This window comes from Mobula hypostoma, chromosome 12 (assembly GCF_963921235.1).
Source record: "Mobula hypostoma chromosome 12, sMobHyp1.1, whole genome shotgun sequence".
Classification (NCBI taxonomy): Eukaryota; Metazoa; Chordata; class Chondrichthyes; order Myliobatiformes; family Myliobatidae; genus Mobula; species Mobula hypostoma.
The window spans coordinates 80,775,931-80,795,604 of NC_086108.1; the positions used below are offsets into that span (position 1 = coordinate 80,775,931).

Here is a 19,674-nt window from a genome sequence, read left to right on the forward strand (position 1 = left end):
TGTCATGTGTATCATGCCGTGACCAGGCACTGTCATAAGTGAATAATCTACCAACACTCCTCACTAGGACAATGTCTGAACAATCACTTAGGTGTGTTTTGTATTCTACACAGTCCTGCGTGAAATGTTCTGGCTCTAATGAACCAATGAGGCAGAGGCTTGTGAATTCTGCAGAAGAAGGCATTAAATATATTTACATTTTAATCTTCTCATAGCTTGTAGTTTCATCATTAATGAAGATCTGGGAAAAATTGACTACAAATATATGGAAATAATGTCAGCTTAGGAATTAAGTGTTTCGAGACTTCCCTAAAGCAGCCAAGGACAGACAACTAGTAGTGATTTGAAGGACTGAAAGAAAAAGATGGGCCTTCAGTCAAATATGTTAGAAACATTGTGATAAAATTTATATTCAATTGGACTTGGACTTTGACAAAAGTTAATATTGTTCAGAAAGATTGCCACAGAGTTGTAGCTATCACCTTGGAGACCTGTGCTGATGGCAAGTTGCCCAGAGCAGCACCAATAGATCAAGACTCCTTGCCTTCATGTGGTGTACTGGTGCAATAAGCTTACAATCAATGGCCAATCGTTTGTCAGGTGGTGAAGGCACTTGGAGAATCATTATGACTTTTTTTTACAGTTTGCAGCATGAAGAGACCTGATAATATCCCCATGGAAGTGTAAAACATTGTTAAAAGCCAGAGGTTTCAGCAGCACTGCCTCCAGTGTGGTCATTGCAGTAAGGACGCTTTCAAAGAAATCGTAATTCTGTTTTAACTTGGATTGCAGAAAGTAATCAGAGATCTTACATTTTCTGTGTAGGGTAAGAACTTTATTTTTGTGGTATTTTTTCCCATATAGTTTTAGTTTTTGCATCTTAGTTGAATATTGTATTGCATGTAAGTCATACTTATTAAAGTTTTCATTCATTACAAGTTTCTCTTAATGAAGGAAGGATGAAATGATAGATATCTAACCTTACAATAATCTGTTGAAAAAATATTATTTAGGAAACAATTCAAGAAAGGTGGAATGCTTCAATGGAATGGTTTTATTGTGGTTTTAAATAGTTGTGAAACCATGAAATACATATTCATATGTTCTGTAAACTTTCACATCTGCATTACAATGACAATGCTGTGTATTTAACTTCCAAAACAATGAGCTGTACAATGCTCTATGTTACTCTTCATATTTCAACAAATGACAAATTCGAAATCTCAGTAGCATTGTCAGCAGATCAAGATGAGTCTTGGTATTTTGACACACAGAGGATTGGAAAATATTGGATCAAGTCAATTGTAGTGGTGACGACTTCCACTGCTACCAGTTTAGTTCAAATCTAACCTGCAGCAGAACCTGGAAGAGTAGCAAATCTGGCTAGTAGAGGGAATAAGATTGCAAGGTTTTGGCTCAGTTAGAAGCCACTGAAGACAGATGTTTATACATTCTTGTCCCTGTCTGGCACTTGATCACATAATTTAGGTTAAACACAAGAGATTCTGCAGAAGCTGGAAATCCAGGGCAACACACGAAGTGCTGGAGAAATACAAGTCAGACAATGTCTATGGAATAAACAGTTGACACATCATCATTAGTAATTTAGGTTAATGTCTTAGTAGAGGGATAAAGAGTGTGTTTTATATGGAACATTCGGGTAGATGCTATAGATTGCTTGGCAACGTTTAAAGAAATCAAATCTCTAGTCTAATATTGCTCTTTCAACAAAAATAGTCAAACGTATTTTTTGATTATGCATTATTTTGTGTACAAATTGACAGCCATATTTGCCCATTTGACCATCAGGTCATAAACAAAGTGGTTCAGTCAGGTTTCTGACTGAACTGGTTTACATCTTGGGACAGATAAATCCTGGGGCGTGTCTACAACAGGTTGCACTTGTGCTACAACTAGCTGTACAACATTGTCACCTCTTTTGGCTCACACACCATATTCCCTGCCATCACCAGAAATTGGCATACAAAGTTCTTTCTACATCCTTCCATTCAGAATGTGGCCATGAGCTCATCTTCAGATGCCAACATCCCTGACCAGTCACTTAGACACATCAATTCCACCTCATTCATACATGATTCTACATCCAGTATCTGGGTCTCATTGATGCCATAATTGCAATTTTAAAGTAGTTGCAGATATAAGAGGACCTGCAGGTGTTCGTATGCAAATCTTTTAAGGAATTGGTTATCAAGGTGGGTATGAGTTCCATTGCTTTATAAAAAAAAAGGTTAAGCTACAAAAGAATAAGGAAATTATGCTAAACCTTTATAATTCATTGGTTAAGCCTCAGTTGGAGAATTAAGTTCACTTCTGCATAGTAAAATTTAGGAAGATCTTCAAGGCTCGAGGGTGCAGAAGCTATTTACCAAAATAGGAATGGGATAATTGATCAGTTATGTGGAAAACTGGAATTGTTCTCTTTAGACTAGAGGAGGTTAAGAAGAGTTTTTTTTAAGGTGGTCCAAATTGTGAAAGGCTTGATAGAATGGACAGAGTAGAAATTTGAAGAAGGGTTAGTAGCCAGACATAACTGAGCAGAAACACTTCCTTTACATAGTAGTTTGTAGTGTTCTGGAATGGAATGGCTGCGGGGAATGTAAACACAAAATAATCTGCAGATGCTGGGGGAGCTTAGCAGGTCGGGCAGCATCCATGGAAAAGAACGGTCGACGTTTCAGGCTGGAACCCTTCCTCAGGACTGTAGAGGGAAGGGTCAGGGGCCCTATAAAGAAGGTGGGGGGAGGGTGGGAAGGACAAGGCTGGTAGGTTCCAGGTGAAAAACCAGTAAGGGGAAAGATAAAGGGGTGGGGGAGAGGAGGCAGGGAGAAGATAGGCAGGAAAGGTGAAGAAAGAATAGGGGAAAACACAATGGATAGTAGAAGGAGGCGGAACCATGAGGGAGGTGATAGGCAGCTGGGGGAGGGGGCAGAGTGACATAGGGATAGGGGAAGGGAGGGGGAGGGAATTACCAGAAGTTGGAGAATTCTATGTTCATACCAAGGGGCTGGAGACTACCTAGACGGTATATGAGGTATTTCTCCTCCAACCTGAGTTGCTGAACTCTTCTTCTGTCGCCTACGTCTCCAAGCCTACCTCTTTGGCAAGGATTCCCCTCCCCCAACTGAGGACCCCTTCTCCTGTCTTCAACCCTCCTCCTCCTGGACACCCCGCCCGGGCCTTCTACCTGCACTCGATCTTTTTATCTCCAACTGTCGCCGAGACATCAACCGTCTCAACTTCACCACTCCTCTCTCCTGTTCCAACCTCACTCCCTCTGAACGCACTGCCCTCCACTCTCTCCGCACTAATCCCAACCTCACCATCAAACCCGCTTACAAAGCTGGTGCTGCAGTAGTCTGGCGGACAGACCTCCACCTCACTGAGGCCAAACGGCAGCTCTCTGACACCACCTCTTACTTACCCCTGGAACAGGACCCCACCAAAAAACATCAAACCATTGTCTCCTGCACCATCACCACCCTTATCAACTCCAGAGACCTTCCATCCTCAGCCGCTAAACTCCCACACCCCGTACCGCTCGGTTTTACCTCCTCCCCAAGACCCACAAGCCTGACTGTCCCGGTAGACCCATAGTTGCTGCCTGCTCCTGTCCCACCGAACTTGTATCTGCCTACCTGGACTCCATTTTGTCACCCATAGTTCAGTCCCTCCCCACCTACATCCGGGATACATCCCATGCCCTCCACCTCTTCAATAACTTCCAGTTCCCCGGTCCCAACAGCTTCATCTTCACTATGGATGTCCAATCCCTATACACCTCCAGTCCCCATCAAGAAGGCCTCAAAGCCCTCCGCTACTTTCTGAATAATAGACCTCACCAGTTCCCCACCACCACTACCTTCCTCCAGTTGGCGGAACTGGTTCTCACACTCAATAGCTTCTCTTTTGGCTCTAGCCACTTTCTTCAGACCAAGGGTGTAGCTATGGGAACTCACATGGGCCCTAGCTATGCCTGCCTCTTTGTTGGTTATGTGGAACAGTCTGTGCTCCAAACCTATTCTGGTACTGCTCCCCAACTTTTCCTTCGGTACATTGATGACTACATCGGTGCTGCTTCCTGCACCCATGCTGAGCTTGTCAATTTCATCGACCTTACTTCTAACTTCCACCCAGCCCACCAATTCACTTGGTCTATCTCGGACACTTCTCTCCCCTTTCTCAATCTCTGGGTCTCCATCTCTGGAGACGGACTGTCCACTGACATCTTCTACAAGCCCACTGACTCTCATAACTACAAACGTTTGTACCTCAGCTATACCTCTTCCCACCCCGCCACATGCAAAAATGCCCTATTCCCAGTTCCTCCGTCTCCGCCGCATCTGCTCCCAGGATGACGCTTTCCGTTCCAGGATATCTCAAATGTCCTCTTTCTTTAAGGATTGTGGTTTCCCTTCTGATGTCATCAATGATGCCCTCACCCGCATCTCCTCAATTTCCCGCACTTCGGCTCTCACCCCATCCTCCCGCCACCACAACAGGGACAGAGTTCCCCTTGTCCTCACCTACCAACCCACCAGCCTCCGGATCCAGCATATTATCCTCCGCAACTTCCGCCACCTTCAACAGGACCCCACCACTAAGCACATCTTTCTCTCTCCACCCCTCTCTGCTTTCCGCAGGGATCGGTCCCTCCGCGACTCCCTGGTCCACACGTCCCTCCCCACGGATCTCCCACCTGGCACTTATCCCTGTAAGCGCAAGTGCTACACCTGTCCCTACACCTCCTCTCTTGCCACCATTCAGGGCCCCAAACAGTCCTTCCAAGTGAGGCAACACTTCACTTGTGAGTCTGTTGGGGTCATCTATTGCATCCGGTGCTCCTGGTGCGGCCTCCTCTACATCGGTGAAACCCGACGCAGATTGGGGGACTGCTTCGTCAAGCACCTCCGCTCCGTCCACCAAAACAGACAGGATCTCCCAGTAGCCACCCACTTCAACTCTGCTTCCCACTCCCATTCAGATATGTCCATACATGGCCTCCTCTACTGCCATGATGTGGCTAAACTCAGGTTGGAGGAGCAACACCTCATATACCGTCTAGGTAGTCTCCAGCCCCTTGGTATGAACATAGAATTCTCCAATATCCGGTAATTCCCTCCCCCTCCCTTCCCCTATCCCTATGTCACTCTGCCCCCTCCCCCAGCTGCCTATCACCTCCCTCATGGTTCCACCTCCTTCTACTACCCATTGTGTTTTCCCCTATTCTTTCTTCACCTTTCCTGCCTATCTTCTCCCTGCCTCCTCTCCCCCACCCCTTTATCTTTCCCCTTACTGTTTCTTCACCTGGAACCTAGCAGCCTTCTCCTTCCCACCCTCCCCCCACCTTCTTTATAGGGCCTCTGCCCCTTCCCTCTACAGTCCTGACGAAGGGTTCCGGCCTGAAACATCGACCAATCATTTCCACGGATGCTGCCCGACCTGCCGAGTTCCTCCAGCGTGTTGGGAGTGCTGCGGGGAATGTAGGAGTAAATTCAATTGTAACTTTCAAAAATGAAATTAATAAATGAAGACAAAATATATGGCAAGGCTGTAAGGAAAGAGCAGGAAGTGAGATTGATTGGATTTCTTTAGCAAGGAGCTGGGACAAGTTCAACTTGTGGAAAAAATTACCTCATTCTGCACTAAATCACATGCTCTCTCTCTATCTCTCTCTCTCCCTATCTTTTCTTGCTTAGACTGGTTGTTGCAATGAGCAAATATCAAGCAGAACAACCTGACGCAAAAGGCTCTGCATATTTCATCTCCCTCCTCCTTATATTGTTCTTTTGTTAGAAGTTACAAGACAAATGGCAGAACTCTCTCATCTGGAAGACCCATTAAGTTTCTTGTACCTCTTCATGCACTTCTTGCAACTGTAGTTGCACTGTTCACAAGGTGCCCATTGCAAACCTTTTGCCAATGACTAAAAATAAGTCACATTCTTCTTTGTCTCCCTCAGGAAAAGTTTCAGAAAAAAATAGTTAACTGTAGGTTGCTAATTGTTCTTTGTGTCTTTTTATCAGTGTAGTTTTATGGTCTCATTATCTATTGTCACATAAAATAGAAAGATCTTTAGTATGCCACTGCACCATTGCTGCACAACCTACCCTTATCTCCACAATTACTATAGGTAGTTTTGAACTGCCCCATAATCTTTTCTTCCAATCCACTGTAATTTGGACATTGTGATGCCCTGTTCAGATTAAAGCTATCACAGGCTATTACACATTGGGTGATAACCAGAGAGTTTTGCATTCCTCCCGATGGAGAAGAACATCATGCATTGTATAGGAAAGATGATCAGACTATTTCCCAGGACCACTTTTACCTCCTAACTCCCTATCTGTTTTGCAACATTCCAGATCTCTAATGTCAGGATTTGCAATGAGGTCAGTACTCAGGTCAATTTGAAGTCTAAAGTTCCACTCGTTCAAAATTCCAATAGTAAACCAGACCACAGGACGTTCTGAGCAAAGGCGTTTTCTTCATTGCATTTTTGTTCAACATATTATATTGCTAAATGAATGGACAAGTTGAAACATTACTAAAGCATTTTCTTTACCTGTTGAAACATGTCAGCTTCCTTTGATTGCTGCAGGATTGTGATAGTCTTGGCAATAGTGATTAATTTAACCGAGTATGGGAAGTACAGTAGAACTGATCATCTCAGGACTAGCCAGCTCATAACTGTGCTTCATGTACATCAGTTTCCTGGAGCCCCAAAATTCACCCAGATACACCTGTTTACCCATGAGTTTTTCTGCAGTGAATGAAATCTTTTTCTGCGTATTCAAATGTTGGGTTTGAAAAAGGTTCAATAATTTTGACAGCAATCCTCTCCTTGCCAGTGTTTTCATTCCATTTGGTGAGAAAATAATGAAACTTTATTTAAAATTCTCCCATTCTCCCTTGTGCTAGAACCCTGGCATTTGCATCTTAGCATGTTCTGCTCCTCAACCCATCACGATGCCAAACTCTTATTCCATCACCTCTGCACCTAACCCTCTCCCCTCCCCCCTTCCCAGCCACTGATAATCCCCTTCTTCTGCCTCAAGCCATCCTCCTCCTCTTGGATACATATCTGCCCTCTTTGAGTCTCTTCACCTCTAACTGCGAACAGGACGTCAGCCATTCCCATCACCCACTCAAACCTCACCACTCACTCCAAGCTAATCCCACCTCACTGGCAAACCCGCAGACAAGAAGACAGATTATTCACTGATATCTACTACAAACCCAATGACTCCCACGGCAACTTCAACTTGAACCCCTCCCACCCTGCCACTTGTAAGTATGCGTGTTCCCATCATGAGGACTTCCACTTCAGGACATCTGAAGTGTCTTCTTTTTTCAGAAAATGGGCCCCATCCACCACCCCACTGTTATTGCTGGAGCCTTCACCCACATTTCCTCTACATATATCTGGAAATTCTGCCCTCACCACATTCCCTTGCCCCTCCCACCCCAGTCATCATAACAGCCCATCAATCAGCACATCCAACATATCTATCCCTCCCCAGGTACTCACCCCTGTAACCACCGTAAGTGTTATACTTGTCCTTGTCCCTGCACCTCCTTCCTTATACTATATAGGGCCTCAAAAAAACTTTCCAGTTGAGACAATTTTTTACATGTGAATCCATTGCTGGTAATTATTGCATCCGGTGCTCCCTGTGCAGCCTCCTCTACACTGGTGAGACCCAATGCAGATTTGGGGATAGTTTCATCGGCACCTCCGCTCTGAACACCATGGCAGATAGGATTTCCCAATGGCCTGAAATTCTAATTCCACCCCCCCCCCCCCGCCAACTCACCCCTTTCGCACACTGTCTATGGTCTCCACTGCATGGTCATGTCCAAAGAACGATTAAAAGACCAGCCACCCATATTCCACAGGGCATTCTCCAACCTACATGCACATTGAATTCTCAAAATTCAACAACAGCTCCCCTCTGTCCACATTTCCTTACTTTTCTTTTTTATCTTTTCTGCTGATCCAATTGGCCCCTATCAGTTCATTCCCTCTCTCCTTTCATCACACTCACTCCTTCCACTAATTCCCCTTCCCATTTCCCTCCCTTTATTCTAACCCTCATTACCCTCTCCTATCAAATCCATCATCTTCAGCCCCTTGTTACTTACACCTATCACCTCCCAACTTTGGACATCACTCCCCACCTCATCTGCCTATTACTTCCTGGATCAACTAATCACCTGCCAACTTGCTCCCCCCTTCCTCTATCTTTTTATACTGGCCATCTTCCTTCCTTCTTTCTTTCCATTCCCGGTGAAAGGTTGACTGTCCGTTTCCCACCATAGATGTTGCTTTTTCTGGTGACTCAGTCTCCAGCAGTCCCTTGTATTGCCAGTTACTTAAAACTTTTGCAATGCGGCTTTCTGTGAAATAATTTTTTTTTAAATTTACCACTAGTATGGCTATTAGTTGTAAATCATCGCACAACCAAAGCAGCTGCTCATTAAAAGTGAAAGGTCGCTGACCAAGAGTAAAGCTGGTGTTGCAGTTGGCTACTCTCATAGAAACCGCATAATTTTGGATATGAAAGTCAAGCTGTCTGTGCAATGAGCATCAAACCCACAACGGTAATGTTATGCCTTAGCGATGAGTTGAAGATGTGACCTATGTCTACTAGAAAGCAAATGTGGGGAGCTAACATGCAAATACAGTCAATCAACAGTGCAATCTTCTGAGTAGATTCTTTCTTACAGTATCAAATATTACTGCAAATTTCCTACAGAATGGGGAACATCTCCCCTGAGTATGTCAAGTTGATAGCACTCTCATCTCTGAGTCAAAAGATTATAGCTTCAAATTCCATTTTAGGCACTCGGTACAAGAATCTAGACTCACACTTCAGTGCACGTGGACTACATTTGCATGTACAGTTCTTTTTAAAATAAAATATAATTTAGGCCCTATTTTCTTTTTCAGAAAATGTAAAAGAACCTAGTGTACTGTTTTGACAAAGACCAGGGAGTTAATGGGCTTGCCAATACTCATGCAACTTCCTTCTCATTCAACTACCAGTCCATGCTATAGAGGGCTGTAAAACAAAGTCAGACTATGTTGACAACAACAGCACATCCCTTCCTGATCAGCTTAACGCTTTCTTTGCACATTCTGAACCAAAGGGGATGGGAACCCAAACCGAAGGCCTCTAATGCACTTAAACTCAGAGTCACCATTGTGGACAATCAGTCTTCTGGAGAGTGAACCAAAGGAAAGTATCTGGCCCAGACAGTATCCCTGCCATTTCCTTAGATCCTGTGCAGAGCAGCTGGCAGGATTATTTACAGACATGTTTAACTTCTCCCTGTTTCAATTTGAGGTTCCCACCTGCTTTGAGGAGACCTCTACCATCCTGCTACTGAAGAAAACTAATGTGCCTTAATGATGCTCTGACATGCACCATCATGAAATGCTTCAAGAAGCTGGTCATGGCGCGCACTAACTCCAGCCTCCCAGGCAACTTCAACCCTCTACAATTTGCCTACCGCCAAATCAGGTCTATGGCAGATGCCATTTCCCAGGCCCTACGCTCATCTCTGGAGCATATAGACAGTAAAGGCACCTATGTGAGACTATTGTTTACTGACTACAACTCAGCCTCCAGTACTATAATTCCAAGCAAACTCATCTCCACATGCCTAGAACTGAGACTCAACACCACCTTCATGACTATCCACAACCACCCCCAATCTACACCATACACTGTGTGACTAGACTCTGCCCTAACTCCATTTACAAGTTTGCAGATGATAATACGTAGTGGACTCTCTCTCAAATAATGATGAGTTGGAGTATAGGAATGAGATAGGGAGCCTAGTTACATGGTGTCGTGACCACAATTTTTCCTTCAATGTCAGCCAAACAAAGAGCTGGTCATTGAATTCAGGAAGAAGGCAGTGTGAATATCCTGTCTATATCAACAGGGCTTCAAGACCCTCGGAGCGAACATCATCAGTAGCCTGTCCTGGTCTAGTCATATTGATGTCATGGCCAAGAAAGCTCACCAGCATCTCTACTTCTTCAAGAGGCTAAAGAAATTTGGCATTTTTCCTTTGACCCTCACTAATTTTTATCGATGCACCATGGAAAGCATCCTATCTGGGTGAATCGCGACTTGGTATGGCAACTGCTCTGTCAATGGCCGCAAGTGCTTTGGGCACAGTTCAGCACATCATGCAAACCAGCCTTATTTCCATGGCTCTGTCTATGCTTCTCACTGCCTTGATAAAGCAGCCAGCATAATCAAAGACTCCACCCAGCCCTGACATTCTCTCTTCTCTCCCCACCCCGCCCCCCCCCAAATTGGGCAGAAGATACAAAAGTCTGAGAACACCTACCGTCGGGCTCAAGGACAGCTTCCATCCCACTCTTATAAGTCTATTAAACTGTTCCCTAATACAATAAGGGTTCTTGACCTCATAATGTACCTTGTTATAACCTTGCACAGACTGTCTAACTGCATTGCACTTTCTCTGTAACACTTTATTCTGCACTCAGTTAGAATTTTACTTTGTACTACCTCAGTGCACCATTGTAATGAATTGATCCATAGGAATGGTATGCAAGACAAGTTTTTCACTGTATCTCAGTACAGTTGACAATAATAAACCAAATTACCAATAATCATTGAAATAAATATTTTGTCTGATCATAAGGAGCAATGGATTACTAAAATGTTTCTTATTTGTGTCTCAGCCTCATAAGTCATGACACTGACCATGCTTCCAGCATATTCAGGACACCTTGTACTACGTAACAACAAGCATCTTTCTCCCTGTGGCACACATATTAATTATCAGCTATTCTATCAAAACAGCCATAATTATCCAAGCACCTCACACGTCTCTTATCTGTATGCTTCCTTAGTTCTTGTAAAAAGTCATTTTGCCTCTGGAAGAAGAAGGTCCAATCTGTCTATCTCTCTCCAACCTTGAAGGGAGTGATCAGCTCAGGTAGGGAGAGAGAGAACCTCATTCAAATTTATCCCTAATACAATCACAAGCAAACACGCACACACACACACACACACACACACACACACACTTCTCTGCCACTTCTCTGCCAAAGAATCCTGGAAGTTGCCACATCTAAAAACTACAATCTTATAGACTGAACTTAGTCTCCATACTGAAGTCATGCAATCATAGAGTTATACAGCTTGGAAACTGGCCTTTTAGTCCAGTTGGCCTACAGCTGACCGAGACACCTAACTACATTCCCACATTTACTACATTGCCCACATTTGGCCCATATCCCTCTAAACCTTTTCTATCTACAGTATGTATCAATCCAAGTGTTGTTTAAATGTTGTTCATGTACTTGCCTCAACAACTTCCTTATTCAGTGCATGGTTCAGGGCAATTAAAACAGGAATACTCAACATAAATCAGCTGAATGAAAAAAAAATTCAAGAAGACAGGATCCAGAAATTAACATGACTCAGCAATAGTCAGTGTTGTATGATTGATGATGTGATATGAACCAGTTCTACAAAGCTGGTACTTTGTGTCAGTAATATTAAGAAATCAAGATCTTCAGAACATAGGCGAATAGTTTAAGGAAGATTAACGACAAGTAATATCCATGTTTTTGGCATACATATGATGATGTCATTTTACCACATATGACCCTTTATACGTATATTCACATACAAATACAAGTCGACCAGATAACGAATAGGTTCGGTTTTTATGGACATACATAAATCAATTTTGTCTGTAAATTATAAAATACACAAAAATCACACAATATGGTAACCATACATCTACAATATTCTGATGAATGGCATCAAAAGTATATAAGACTGACAAGAAAGAACAACCACTGAAAGAGGAGAGAGAGAGAGAGAAGGGAAACGAGTCCTGCTGCTTGTATACATTAGACTTTGAATTTAATAGTATCCTGGAAGATTGATGGTATGTAGGTTTGTCCACAAATTATTCATTCATAACCAGAAGACAGCCTGTATTTAATTTTCCTTTTTAACGAATTCAGGAATTAGAGGTTCTATTTGCAAAATTGTTTTATCAGATGCTCTTAGGTCATGCTAAATGTGCATGTGACTCTGATGTTGATTTTACTTCTTGACCTTCTGAATGTGTGACATCCTGACTCAACTTGTTGGTGACTCATCTTCAGTAGTTGATTTTACATACACTTCTAGGAGAAATCCGTAATCACATTTTTCTCCAATCTGTAGTCATATGTCGCTTGCTGCAGTATTTGGTCAACACAGGCGCTCCGAACTTTCCCTCCGAGTTGCACAAAATATCGTTTCATATTGGATAATTATACCATTTATCAACATCCCATTTGTCATACTTGTTCCTTGTTCTTAACACTCTCACTATCTTGTGTTACCTAACCTCCTTCCTTTTGCCTCCTCACAACAAATTCTTGAAATGAGACGTGATTTTGATTTTGCTTCAACACTTGTCATATAGCTGTTGGCCATATAACACCCTTAAATATCCCAAATTATTTTCAAGCTTAACAATCATCTATGAATTGCATTTACAAGCAAATATAAATTTGTCCACTACAAAGATCTTACAAAAAGCAATCAAATTCTAAACTGCTTTTGTTGGTAGAGATTTAGTGATTAATGCTGAGAAGATGAATTCTCCAAACATCTTCAGTCAATGCATGAGGGCACCTGCTACCATCTGAGTGTGGCTTCCCTAGTTTAAAGACTCTGCAAACTGAACCATTGCAATACTCACTCAGTAACAAGAATCTGCACTGGTGTGTTAGTCTGAATGCTTGAGAGATAGGTGGAAGCTTGAATCCTATCACCTTCTGGGTCAAGCGTGAGAGTACTATCACTTAGCCAATGGCGTTAGCAAAAAGTCAGTAAGGATGATTCCTTGGACACTAGGTATAATAAATCCATCTTGTTAAATGTAACATTTCCACCTACAATTGGAATGTGGAAACATTGAGGAGCAAAGGGAAGAGAATGCAACTGTCTAATTACAACTTCAATGATACTAATATTGAGCAAGGAGGAGCAAAGGTTCCCTGCCGTCAACATGTCAGCAGTTCAGAATAGTTTGAGAGTGAAATCAGAGGCTGCAAAATTGCGAGAAGATTGGTTTACATTGGAATTGAAACACAAACTATAAGTTTCCAACTATCACTATGGCTTGCTGATAACCTGTAATCTATCCAGTCCTTTAACTGTTATTTACGTTCTGAGCTTCTCTCCGAAAGAATTCTGAATATACAATGTTTCACACTAAAGAGTAGGTGCATAGTCCTAGCTGTCAATTTTTCTTCCATACCTAGATAACAAGTGGTATTCTTAGCTGTACAAAAATTGTGGTTCTAAAATCATTCTGTCTTCAGTCTACTTCAGTAGAATGACAGCACAGTTAACAGGGACAAAAAACCTGATTGATTAACCAGTTTACCACCAACCATTCAGCATCCCCCATCCCCTATCCCCCACAACCCTCATAAATCACTATTTCCCCCAATGCAAATCATGAGCACAGAATGTGTCGTACAATCTGATTCAGATTAGCTAACCCACTCTGTTGCCTACCTAGATTCTATACCACAGCAGGCAATCATTTGAAATTCCCCTTGAAGTTCACAACTACAGGGAACTTGCATAATTTTCACTGCTGTTTCAATTTCCTAGCTCCTTGTAGTTGAATGTGTGGAAGATTCTTGCATTCTGACTTCTGATCAGGTGACACTTTTGCAATTTTTGGTTAAAACTGTGAAGAATTTAAGGATCAAGAACATCTCCATATACTGTACATTTACATGTATTAGACAAAAATTGGGAGCGTGTGGCTCTAGGATCTGAACTGAATTCACACCTTGCACACAGAGGTGTAGAATTAAGACAGAAAAAATATGGTGATCATAGAGTGATTCACTCTGCGCCACTATAATACTCTTTCAAAGATGACTCAAGAATGCTGTTGGCAGACATTTATAAACACATTCCTTTCAAACAGAGAATAAAGTACATTCTGGGCTTGAATTTTTTGAGTTTTACCAAAGAAAACTAGAGAAATACTCGGAAATGTCCATTTATCAAAAAAATCTTTGTTACTTGCTTTTTCACAATAAAACTCTGCAATGGCAAAAGATTTGACAACATCAGTCATACATTCAGCTTTTCAAATTTAGGTTTTGTATATGGCTTATTAACCAATTTTATTTGTTTGTTAGTACCTAGTTGAATCATAGTCAGTGAATTGGGGTGTAACAAAAACCCAGATTAATGAAAATATGGATGTAAATGGCTACTTTGCCTGTTAAATTATTGTCATTGCTAATTTACTGCCCAATTATCATCAAAACAAAAACATACCCAGAGAAGCACACACAAAATGCCAGAGGAACTCAGCAGGTCAGAGAGCACCTATGCAAATGAATAAACAGTCAACGTTTCGAGTTGAGACCCTTCTCAGGACTGGTAAGTGAGGGGGAAATCAAAAGACAATACACACACTCAGTGGCCACTTTATTAGGTACACTTGTACACCGGCTTGCTAATCACCCAACCATGTGGCAGCAACTCAATGCATAAAAGCATGCAGACTTGGTCAAGAGGTTCAGTTGTCATTCAGACAAACATCAGAATGGGGGAAAATATGTGAATCTAAGTGACTTTCACCGTGGAACGATTGCCGGTGTAAGACAAGTTGGTTTAAGTATCTCGGAAACTGCTCATCTCCAGGGATTTTCATGGACAATAGTCTCGAGAGTTTACAGATAATGGAGCAAAAAAAATAAATAAAAAAGAATATTCAGTGGGCAGCAATTCTGTGGGCAGAAACACCTTGATAATGAAAGATGTCAGACAAGAATGGCCAGACTGGTTCAAGCTGACAAGAAGGTGACAGTAACTCAAATAACCATGTGTTACAACAGTAGTGTGCAAAGCATTTCTGGATGCACAACAGGTTGAACTTTGAAGTGAATGGGCTACGACAGCAGACAATGGCAAATATACACTCATTGGCTGCTTTATTAGATATAGGAGGTACCTAATAAAGTGGCCACTGTGTATATGCCTAAACATTTTATCAACCAAAGATACCTAATCTTGTTAAATTCTGTCAGTGTCTGAATGAACACACCTAAATTGCACTAAAAATTTAAAAAAAGAGAGAAAATATTGTCCTATTTTTGTTGCATGAAACAGGATCTTAAAGATTTTTTTAAAAAAGGAACAGGGCTAGAATCATTTAGATGAATGAAAGTTTATTTATGTTTTATCCTCCAGGTCAACATACTCTTCAATATGACAACTAAGCACATGCCTTTATCTCAAGAAACCTTAGCTAAATTCAATCAAACTCTGACTGAAGATGGTTTGGAACCACGGCCTCGTGCAACCTCTATTTCTACCCGTAGAAGTTCTCAGACAATGGATATTCACGCTGGCAAACATTATCCACATTTGAAGAATGCAGAAGGAAGAGCACATATGTCGTCCAGAAAGAGCTCCGTTATAAGCAATGTGAATATACCATTTTCTCGTAAAGGCTCTTTGCTGCTGGGCAAAAGGCACTCCATGAGCTGGATGACCTCTGGTCAAGTCAGTTTCTCTGGACTGCCTCTGTACCAACCTATCAGAGAAGTAAGCTACGAAAACACATACAAAGTTCAACCAGATGAAGGCTGCAAGTTTAATGCCACCAAAGTCCAAAAGATCTTGGAGGCCATTCTTCCAAGCTACCTGGCTGACAATAAATACAATCCTGTAACATCTGTGCAGCTGGTGCAGAGTTTAACAGACCACATCAGATTGAAGGTGAAGGATATCAATGCCCCTAGATATAAGCTGGTATGCAATGTGGTGCTGGGCCAACTCAATGACCAGGGAATGCAAATTGTCAGTCGTTGTCTGTGGGATACATCGACTGACAATTATGCGACAGCCACTTTCAAAAACTCCTCACTTTTTGCTGTTGCAACTGTATATGGCTTATACTTTGAATAACTAATTTATCTGAATGTACAATCATGCCTAAAAGAATATTTACAGAGTGATTTACTCAGTCAGATAAAACATAATCCTATAGCTGAAAATCAGTATTTAATTTTTAATTTAATTATTTCCATATTAAATATTACTTATGATAGTTGCTTTGTTATGCAGAAATCACTAGAAGAGGACAGTCATGTAGAGGCTCCATTTGACAGATGATATATACAACACTATTAGAACTCACCCATTACTCAACACTTCCCCTGAAGAAACAAAGGTGGAAGATTTAGAAGAGAACTTATCCTACATATCTTGAGTTGTTTCCAAGCCCAAGAATGACAATGAGGTAAACCTGAAAACAAATTGCCAAATCCTTCCTTGGACGGAAAATGTTTAGTTATCGAGGGAGGGGCGACTTAGTTGGTGCATAGGCACCTGTGCATAATTCCTTGCAACTTAATTCGTATTTTATCATTTGCTCATGACAATCAAATTCTTAGACGCACTAGACGCTATGGCCAAAAATTAATTCAGTTTTTGTTAAAAGCCAAAGAAACAAGCAAGTAACCTTATTTTGACATTTACAAAATCAAGATACAATTATCAATCACTAGAAAATAGTCACTGGCTTAAGGTAACTTTTTCTCCATTTTCTCATTTCTTGCAATAGATTAATCTTTTGATAGGTTATTTTTGGCACTTTCATTTAGGTTGACATAATGGAAGCCTAACTTTCCAGCCTTGCTGCTCTCTTTGCCAACATACTGCTTATTTTCCCGAAGCATTTTAATGGAGGAGTTCCACCATACAATCTCCCAGTTAACTTACAGATGCTTTGCCTTCTAATTTTCAGTATCTTTGCTTACACGTGATGATAAGCAAAATACCAAGGGTGAGTGATTGATATAAATATTTAGTCCCAAACACTAGAAATGTTCATATTTTGCTAAATGTACCTGTAAGTCTACTAAATGCTAGACTAGACTTCAATAGTGAAATTATGAGGAAAGGGCACAAACTAGTTAGTAGTTGCTAGAATTTAAAAAAAAAGCTTATGGTGACATTTGGTTGAAGTATGCAAAATTTTAAGGGGGTCTGATTGGGAGATGGATAGTCAAAAACTATTTCTACTGGTTAGGAAGTGTTGAACTGAGGAGCACGTAATGAAATATGTTCATCCATCAACTCATGCAATCCAATAAGTAGCCTTAAGGATTGGTGGGATTTGACTTTAGATCTTTTAATTATTATACCTATATTTTAATTACATAATATACATTTAGTGTATAGAGAAAGTTTGGTTCCAGAATTTAATGATTAATAATAAAGAAAGAATTAGAGATTGCATGACGATGGTGTATAAACAAACATATCTACTGTGTTTACTGATGCTGTGTTAATAAAGGGTTTTTTTCTGTGTTTCTATTTATTGTATATTTCCAAACCCTTCTGCTACATTTTGCCACCATATTATGCCTGATGAAAAGTCTAAGTGTTCACTCATTGCAAACAGACAACTTCAAATCAGCAGTATTTTCAGTAATGAAAACTTATCACTGTGCTGAGTATCTGAAGTCTTTTGTTCAGAAAGACCTATTTAGAGGTCGTGGACATCAAGTTCCTACATGTGCAGAAATTGGGAGCAACTGTATCTTAACACATTCAGCTGGTTAGCCCCACTCCTCTGGTTGGGTGCTGGATAACTAGCAAGTTCAGCTATGACAATCACTGCTTGCCCATTGAGGACAAAACAGGATTATAGGAACATGAGGTCAGTCTATTCACATATCTGCTCTTTCATTACATTAGATCTTGACTAACCTATAGCTGGAATTTACTTAAACACCCTGCATCACAGTGAACAAAAAAACATACCATAGAATTGTTGTGTACAATAACCTCTTCAATACTCTGACATGCAAAAGAGCAGCTTCACCAGATTTATGATGCCACACTGCTGCAGAGTTAAGATGGACAGTGAACTCCATTTATGTGGGTACATGTGTCCAACTAAAGCTTTCAAGGAATGAATATTTTACACATAATAGTTGATAAGTTGCTTAATCTGAGAGCTTTCCTGTCAAGCTATATTGGAGTTCAAATTATTACCATATTATCATATGTGAGAGTGTATGTTTTCACATGAGAGTTTGCTTTATGAGACCCATGAGTAATCTGTTGGGTTGTTAATGATTGAAATAAGTGAATCAAATAGGTTAACTTTATAATGAAAAAAATGGGAGAAAAGAATCACAGAAATTAATGGCACAGATGGAAATATTTTACCAATTGTGTCCACACCAACTAAAAATTCCACTTCCCACCTCTTAGAATAGATTAGATTGGATTAACTTTATTTGTAATATGTACATCAAAACATAGAGTGAAATATATTGATTGAGTCAAGGTGAGTACAGTCCAAGATATGCTGACGGAAGCCCAATGTGCCACCATGCTTCTGACGCCAACATAGCATGCCACAACTTACTAAGCCTAAAGTACATCTTTGGAATGTGGGGGGAAACCCACAAAGTCAAAAGGGGAAAGTACAAACTCCTTATAGCCAGTGGTGGAATTGAACCCGGGTCACTGGCACTGTAGTACCACTCTGACACCATGCACTGTAGTATATGGCTCCTCAAGTGTTGTTCCAGGAACATTTTAGATATGGTGACCATTTCTGCCCATCACCTTTTTCAGGTAGAGTTCCAGAGCCCCAGCAATCAGCGAAATTGTTTTAGCAACCCCTTTCGAAACTTTCTGCTAACTGACAATAAAATGTTTTGGGAAAATAAGCAGTATGTTGGCAAGGAGAACAGCAAGACTGGAAAATTATGCTTCCATTATGTCAGCCCAAATGAAAGTGCCAAAAATAACCTATCAAAAGATTAATCAATACCCACTAATCTCTGATCTCTCTGCAAATGGAGACAGATCCTATCTGTTTGTGCTGTTTAGGTATTCTCATTTAAATCTCCCCTCAGTCTCCATTGTTCCAAAAACAACAATTGCCTTGTCAGTTTTCCTGGTAATTATAATTCTTCATCCAAGATAGCAGCTTCAGAGTCTCCTCTCTGCATTATACATCCTTCTGTAATAGGAATCAAACTCTGGAGATCCCAGAATGGAGCAGAGTAAATATAAAATTCAATTCGATAATTCATAAAGAATGTGTGTAAAATTTGGCATGTTTGAATCACTTTATTTCAACACTTTTCCTATTTAGTTTTGTTTGAGAGATCTGGAGGCTTGGCAAGTATTCAGTGTGAGTGTAGGCAAGAGGACATTTTATAGATAGATATTATGCTTCTCACAGCTTTAATTGTTGTAATTATTCTAAACACGGGTCAACGTTTATCTCCCTGATACGAACTAGTCTGTAGGTTCCAGAGGATATCCATTGAAGGTGAGATGAAAGTCGAAGGGAAAGTGGTCAGCACGGTAGCCTAGCAGTTGGCGCAGTCATTTGACCATGGCAGAGATCAGCAGTTGGGGTTTGATTTCCGCCGCTCTCTGTAAAGTGTTTGTATGCTCTCCCCTTGACCCGCACAGGTTTTCTCCAAGTGCTCCGGTTTCCTCCCACATTCCAAAGACATACAGTTAGGGTTAGTGAGTTGTGGGTAAGCTACGTTGGTGCCAGAAGCATAGTGACACTTGCCGGCTGCCCCCA

General features: G+C 41.2%; 1 protein-coding gene across 1 annotated transcript; it reads left to right on the plus strand.

Moving 5' to 3' along the window:
* Window positions 1–615: 615 nt before the first annotated feature.
* LOC134355220 (dynein light chain Tctex-type 5) lies at window positions 616–17,419 on the plus strand. Its single transcript, XM_063065000.1, has 2 exons — window positions 616–826; window positions 15,297–17,419. The coding sequence occupies exon 2, from the start codon at window positions 15,315–15,317 to the stop codon at window positions 16,014–16,016; it is 702 nt and encodes a 233-aa protein (XP_062921070.1). The 5' UTR covers window positions 616–826; window positions 15,297–15,314; the 3' UTR covers window positions 16,017–17,419.
* The last annotated feature ends 2,255 nt before the right edge of the window (window positions 17,420–19,674 follow it).